At 43.3% G+C, this 7,457-nt stretch overlaps 1 protein-coding gene and 1 pseudogene across 1 annotated transcript; both read left to right on the top strand.

Annotated features, from left to right (window-relative positions):
• The first annotated feature begins 252 nt into the window (after positions 1–252).
• On the top strand, positions 253–1,128 carry LOC147964750 (uncharacterized). The gene has a single exon (XM_087530144.1). It carries the CDS (start codon positions 253–255, stop codon positions 1,126–1,128), a length of 876 nt encoding a protein of 291 aa, XP_087386270.1.
• A 13-nt stretch (positions 1,129–1,141) lies between these two features.
• LOC125516762 (uncharacterized) lies at positions 1,142–4,947 on the top strand (annotated as a pseudogene).
• Positions 4,948–7,457: the final 2,510 nt, after the last annotated feature.

The following is a 7,457-nucleotide window of genomic DNA, read 5'->3' as shown; positions in this document are numbered from 1 at the left end:
ATGGGAGGGTCTAGATCGAGTGTTCGTGGAGAAAACCATGGGGAAGAAGATGCCCCGGTCACATGTGCCGAGTTGCAGTGACTCGAGAACAACTTACTGCAAGCCATGGATAGGATGCTTCACGAGCGTCCTCTAGCAGGTGGTGATAGGGTTCGACACCAACAACACCCTATTGATCCACTTAGGAAGTTGGCGATGAGAATTCTGTGCATGCTGCTGTTGATAGTGACTTGGAGGATGATAACAACAGCCATGGTGGACATGTGGCTGCTGCTCGTGAGCGTGGTGCTGCTGCTCATGGAGGGCAGCGAGGAGCGAGGGCGAGGCCATGATTCTCGTGGGCACTACTATGACCCTATTGAGTGTGTTGCTCGTGGTCATGGAGATGATTTTGATGATTATGATGGTGTCCCATACCGTCGTGCTGCTGAAGATGGGCGTCGTGCAGAACGTCATGATCGAGATGACATGGCAAGAATCAAGTTGCACGTCCCCAAGTTCACAGGAAAGGAAGACCCCTATACATATTTTGATTGGGAAGAGAAGTGTGATCAGATTTTTTGTATCCATAACCTTGCTGATCCAAAGAGAGTCAACCTTGCTTGTGTTGAGTTTTCTGGTTACGCACTCACTTGGTGGAACCAACTCCAAGAAAATCAGCTGCTGCTAGGTCGTGACCACATTGACACTTGGGAAGAGATGAAACAAGCCATGAGGCGAAGGTTTGTTCCTTTGCAATATCAAAGAGATCTCGGAAATAGATTGCAGCGCCTCAGCCAAGGTACGCGCACGGTGGATGAGTACTACAAAGAGATGGAATTGTTGCTGATTCGTGCTCGTATTCATGAAGATGAGGAGTCAAATATGGCAAGATTTCTCCATGGTCTCAACAATGAAATTTCAGATTTTGTGGAGATGTTTCCCTATAACACTCTACAAGATATTTTGGAGCAAGCAAAGCGCATGAAGAGGAAGGTGCAGAGGGGTGGTCATGGACGGATATCTCATAGCCGCACCACCACACCATGGCAAAGGTCGCAGCCAAGTGCCTCTCATGGTGGTTCTCAGTTTCAGCATACTTCACACCCTACCACCACCCGGCGAATAGCGGCTTCATCGGCATCATAACCGTCTCCTAGGAATGTTGACAAGCGTGCTCCTTCTGCTGCTGGAAGTACTTCTAACCCCACGGCTGTACCATCATCTCGAAGCCGAGATATTGACTGTTGGAAGTGCAAAGGGCATGGTCACATTTCTTCTGAATGTCGAAACAAGAGTTCTCTTTGTGAATGGACAAGGTGAATGGGAATATGAGAGTGAGCATGAATACAATGGAGCATTGGGTGATCATGAGGATGAAGAGGCCGAGAAGAGTGGTTGTGATATTCAGGCCGACATGGGAGATTGCTTTGTTTCTCGTCGTGTGCTTAGTGTTAATGCAGCTAGAGAAGAGAAATGGGAGTGACATAATATTTTTCACACTCGTGGCACCATCAAGGACAAGGTTTGCAGAATTATTGTTGACAATGGCAGTTGCAACAACATTGCAAGTTCAGATTTGGTAGAGAAGTTGGGACTGAAACAAAGAAGGCACCCAAGTTCATATAAGATGCAATGGCTCAATGATTGTGGTACACTTCGAGTAAGCAACATTGTCACCGTTCAGTTTTCCATTGGGAAGTACCGAGATCAAGTGGAATGTGACGTGGTGCCAATGCAAGCATGCCAATTGCTGTTGGGAAGACCTTGGTTGTATGATCATGATGTGCAAATCAGCGGCCTTACTAATCATCTATCATTCCAATACGAGGGAGAGCACATATCTTTGCTCCCTTTGACACCCGAAGAAATATTGATGGATGATCTAAAAAAGAAAGAGAGAGTGAGCGAGAAACACTTGAGTGACATCCATCAACATAGTGAGCGAGAGAATCCAAAGCCAAATAAAACCCCACAGCTTAAATTGACCAAGACATGGGAGAAACAAGGATTAGTTATGATGGCTAGGAAAAGGGACATGAGAGAGTTGAGAGAACCCAATTCCGTGTTCTTTGTACTTTTGTACAAGGACAATTTTCTATCTACTAATGAATTAACCTCCACCACTCCTAGTGTTTTTGTTGAAAGTTTGCAGGGGTATGAAGATGTGTTCCCCGAGGAGATACCATCAGGGCTGCCACCACAAAGAGGCATTGAACACCAAATTGATTTGGTTCCAGGAGCCCCATTGCCCAACCGACCACCATACCGCACAAACCCGGAGGAAACCAAGGAGATTCAGCGACAAGTTGAAGGCCTACTAAAAAAAGGTTATGTAAGGGAAAGTCTCTCTCCTTGTGCTGTACATGTTCTTTTAGTACCAAAGAAAGATGGATCTTCCCGAATGTGTTGTGATTGTAGGCCTATTAACAACATAACCGTGAGGTATAGGCACCCAATACCTAGGCTTGATGATATGCTTGATGAACTTAGTGGTGCCACCATCTTTTCTAAAATTGACTTGCGAAGTGGCTACCACCAAATAAGAATGAGAGAGGGTGATGAATGGAAAACTGCTTTCAAAACAAAATCTGGTTTGTATGAGTGGTTAGTTATGCCATTTGGATTGACAAATGCACCTAGTACCTTCATGATATTGATGAATCATGTGCTTAGAATGTTCATTGGCAAGTTTGTGGTTGTTTACTTTGATGACATCCTGATTTATAGCAAAACTTTGGATGAACATGTTGAACACATTCGGTGTGTGCTTGCTGTTCTAAGAGAGGAGAAATTATATGCTAACAAGGAGAAGTGCACATTTTGCATAGAAAAAGTTGTGTTTCTTTTCTTTGTTGTTTCAGGTCAAGGTGTGGAGGTAGATGAGGAGAAGGTCAAGGCCATCCATGAGTGGATGCCTCCACAAAATGTAAGCCAAGTACGAAGCTTTCTTGGCCTTGCTGGTTTCTACCATCAGTTTGTGAAGGACTTCAGCACCATTGCTGCCCCAATCAATGAGCTAACCAAGAAAGATATTCCCTTCAAGTGGGCAAATGCACAAGAGAAGGCCTTCCAAGAGCTGAAAGAAAAATTGACATCTACACCATTGCTTGCACTACCCAACTTTGGTAAGACTTTTGAGATTGAATGTGATGCAAGTGGTGTGGGTATTGGAGGCGTACTAATGCAAGAAGGTAGGCCTATTGCATATTTCAGTGAGAAGCTAAGTGGTCCAACTCTAAACTATTCAGTTTATGACACTGAATTATATGCACTTGTGAGATCTTTAGAAACATGGCAACATTATTTGTGGCCTAAAGAATTTGTGATACATTCCGACCATGAATCTTTAAAGCACCTTAGGGGTCAACAAAAACTGAACCGTAGACATGCAAAATGGAGTGAATTCATAGAATCTTTTCCCTATATTGTCAAGTACAAGGAAAAGATAATGTTGTTGCCGATGATTTGTCTAGACGCCATATTTTACTCTCGCAACTTGATACTAAAATTCTTGGGCTGCAAAGCATCAAAGAATTGTATGCCAATGACCCATATTTTGCTGAACCACACTCAAAGTGTAGTGAGGGGAAACATTGGGAAAAGTTTCACTTGCATGATGGATTCTTGTTTCGAGCTAACAAATTGTGCATCCCAGATTGCTCTGTTCGTTTGTTGCTTTTGCAGGAGGCTCATGCTGGTGGTCTCATGGGACAGTTTGAAGCAAAGAAAACTGAGAGAGTGCTAATTGACCATTTCTTTTGTCCAAGGATGAGGCGTGATTTTGAGCACTACATACTATGTTGTGAGATTTGCCGCAAAGCTAAGTCACGTTTAAACCCTCATGGACTTTATACGCCCTTATCCATTCCTAGTACACCTTGGGAAGATATTTCTATGGATTTTGTTCTTGGATTACCACGCACTAAGAGGGGGAGTGATTCAGCTTTTGTGGTGGTTGATAGGTTTAGAAAGATGGCTCATTTTATCCCGTGTCATAAGAGCGATGATGCTTCACACATTGCTGATTTGTTTTTCAGGGAAATCGTGCGGCTACATGGAGTACCACGCACTATTGTTTCAGATCGTGACACCAAGTTTCTGAGCTATTTTTGGAAAATGTTGTGGGCAAAGCTAGGGATAAAGCTTCTCTTTTCCACTACATGCCACCCACAAATGGATGGACAAACTGAAGTTGTCAACCAGACGCTATCCATGATGCTGAGAGCGGTTTTGAAGAAAAATTTGAAGATGTGGGAAGAATGTCTCCCCCACGTGGAGTTTGCATACAACACGGCAGTACATTCGACCACTAAATTTTGTCCTTTTGAAATTGTTTATGGTTTCAAACCTGCTGCTCTCATAGATCTTTTGCCTTTACCATTGCAGGAGCGAACCAATCTTGATGCAAGTAAGCATGCTGACTTCGTGAAGAAAATTCATGAGAAGACCAAGGAAAATATTGAGAAGATGACTGAACAATATGCAAAACGAGCAAACAAGGGAAGAAAGAAGGTGTTGTTTGAAGAAGGTGATCTTGTGTGGCTACACCTGCGGAAGGATCGTTTCCCAGATGAACGCAAATGCAAGTTGCAGCCACGTGGTGATGGTCCATTCAAAGTTCTTACAAAGATCAATGACAATGCCTACAAGATTGACCTTCCGATGGATTATGGTGTTAGTCCAACTTTCAATGTGTCCGACCTCTCTCCATACTTTGGACCATCAGAGTCGAGGACAACTCCTCTTCAAGAGGGGGAGGATGATGAGGACACCACAACCATCAACAAGTCTCCAACAATTATAGGTCCAATCACAAGAAGTCGCGCCAAACAAATAAGTGACCAGGTGAACGCTAACTTAAGTTTACCTTGTAACCTTGATGACACAACTATGCTTTCATCTCCATTGTTGTTGGTTGAACTTAGGTATAATATGGAAGCAATCCAACAATCTATGAGCTCCTGAAGCAACCGCTGTGGAGGAACAAGTTTGGAGAAAACAAGTTTCAAGTGAAGCTGATGCTGTCAGTTTTTACCTCTGATGTTTTGGTGTGGCACACCCATATGATGGAGAGACGGGGCCATAGGGGTACATCGACAGAAGCTACATCAAATTATCTTTCCAATGCAAAAAACCTCACATCAAATGGAGTTGTGAGTCAAAACTTCTAGTCATTCTCGTGGAAGGTGTCCAGGCTGTTAAGACTTCGCGAATTTCCAAGGAGCTCTGCAACAACTCCCAAAGTTGACTGCTTATTCACCCAAGGAAGCCATCCAAACCTGCTTACTTTTGAAACCATTTTCACACCTAGCTAAGGGGGGTTGTCCCTGCTATAAAACCCCATCTCCCCCATCCTCTAGAGAACCTTTTTATCAAACCATTCAGCTATAAGCTTAGGCAGCAAGACTGCTTGAGAGATCCAAGAGATCTTGCTACCTTTGCTCTTGTGAGTTCATTCGGATTCGCGAGAAGGAGCCTATGGTTCCCCCTAGTTCGTGCTCTACGGTTCCGGCTGTTTTGTGTGGATTAGTCCTGGTTTGTGGTTCTGCGATTGTTTGGACAGTGGGTTGGAGTTCTTGTAGCTTCGGCCAGCCATCCCCAACGTACGGGTTACATCCAACCTTGGCAGGTATAAAGCTAGTTATCCCGGCTGCTTGCAGCTAGTTATCCCTCCTAATTCGATCCTACGACGTGAAGATCGGGCCACCCTCGGGCGTGAACTCATTCATCGGGTTCCCGCCTATCAGATCATAAACCCACAATTCATCGGTCTCAACAAACAAACCGCAAAAGAAGATTACATCGAATGTCCACAAGAGAGGGGAGAACTTTGTATTGAGATCCAAAAAGAGAGAAGAAGTCATGTAGCTAATAACTATGGACCCGTAGGTCTGAGGTAAACTACTCACACTTCATCGAAAGGGCTATGGTGTTGATATAGAAGCCCTCCGTGATCGATGCCCCCTCCGGCGGAGCTCCGAAACAGGCCCCAAGATGGGATCTCATGGATACAGGAAGTTACGGTGGTGGAATTAGGGTTTTGGCTCCGTATATGGTAGTTTGGGGGTACGTAGGTATATATAGGAGGAAGGAGTACGTCGGTGGAGCAACAGGGGGCCCACGAGGGTGGAGGGCGCGCCCAGGGGGGTAGGCGCGCCCCCCTACCTCATGGCCTCCTGGTTGATGTCTTGACATAGGGTCCAAGTCCTCTGGATCATGTTCATTCCGAAAATCACGTTCCCGAAGGTTTCATTCCATTTGGACTCCATTTGATATTCTTTTTCTGCGAAACCCTAAAATAGGCAAAAAGCAGCAATTCTGGGTTGGGCCTCCGGTTAATAGGTTAGTCCCAAAAATAATATAAAAGTGTATAATAAAGCCTAATAATGTCCAAAACAGAATATAATATAGCATGGAAAAATCAAAAATTATAGATACATTGGAGACATATCAAGCATCCCCAAGCTTAATTCCTGCTCGTCCTCAAGTAGGTAAATGATAAAAACAATTTTTTGATGTGGAATGCTACTTGGCATAATTTCAATGTAATTCTCTTAATTGTGGCATGAATATTTAGATCCGAAAGATTCAAGACAAAAGTTTAATATTGACATAGAAATAATAATACTTCAAGCAGACTAACTAAGCAATTATGTCTCTTCAAAATAACATGGCCAAAGAAAGTTATCCCTAAAAAATCATATAGTCTGGTTATGCTCCATCTTCACCACACAAAGTATTCAAATCATGCACAACCCCGATGACAAGCCAAGCAATTGTATCATACTTTTAATGTTCTCAAACTTTTTCAATCTTCATGCAATACATGAGCGTGAGCCATGGACATAGCACTATAGGTGGAATAGAATGGTGGTTGTGGAGGAGACAAAAAGGGAGAAGATAGTCTCACATCAACTAGGCATATCAACGGGCTATGGAGATGCCCATCAATAGATATCAATGTGAGTGAGTAGGGATTGCCATGCAACGGATGCACTAGAGCTATAAATATATGAAAGCTCAACAAAAAGAAACTAAGTGGGTGTGCATCCAACTTGCTTACTCACGAAGACCTAGGGCGTTTTGAGGAAGCCCATCGCTGGAATATACAAGCCAAGTTCTATAATGAAAAATTCCCACTAGTATATGAAAGTGATAACATAGGAGACTCTCTATTATGAAGATCATGGTGCTACTTTGAAGCACAAGTGTGGAAAAAGGATAGTAGTATTGCCCCTTTTTTTGGGCCTTTTTTTCTTTGACCTTTCTCTTTTTTTATTTGGGAAAATACTCTATGAATGATGATCATCACACTTCTATTTATTTACAGCTCAATGATTACAACTCGATACTAGAACAAAGTATGACTCTATATGAATGCCTCCGACGGTGTACCGGGATAGCAATGATGCATGAGTGACTTATATGAAAGAATTATGAACGGTGGCTTTGCCACAACTAAAATGTCAACTACA

The sequence above is a fragment of the Triticum urartu genome, chromosome 6A (assembly GCF_056163025.1).
Source record: "Triticum urartu cultivar PI428250 chromosome 6A, HENAU_Tu73, whole genome shotgun sequence".
NCBI lineage: Eukaryota > Viridiplantae > Streptophyta > Magnoliopsida > Poales > Poaceae > Triticum > Triticum urartu.
The sequence above is the reverse complement of the archived record's forward strand: the minus strand, read 5'-3'. Positions and strand labels throughout refer to the sequence as shown.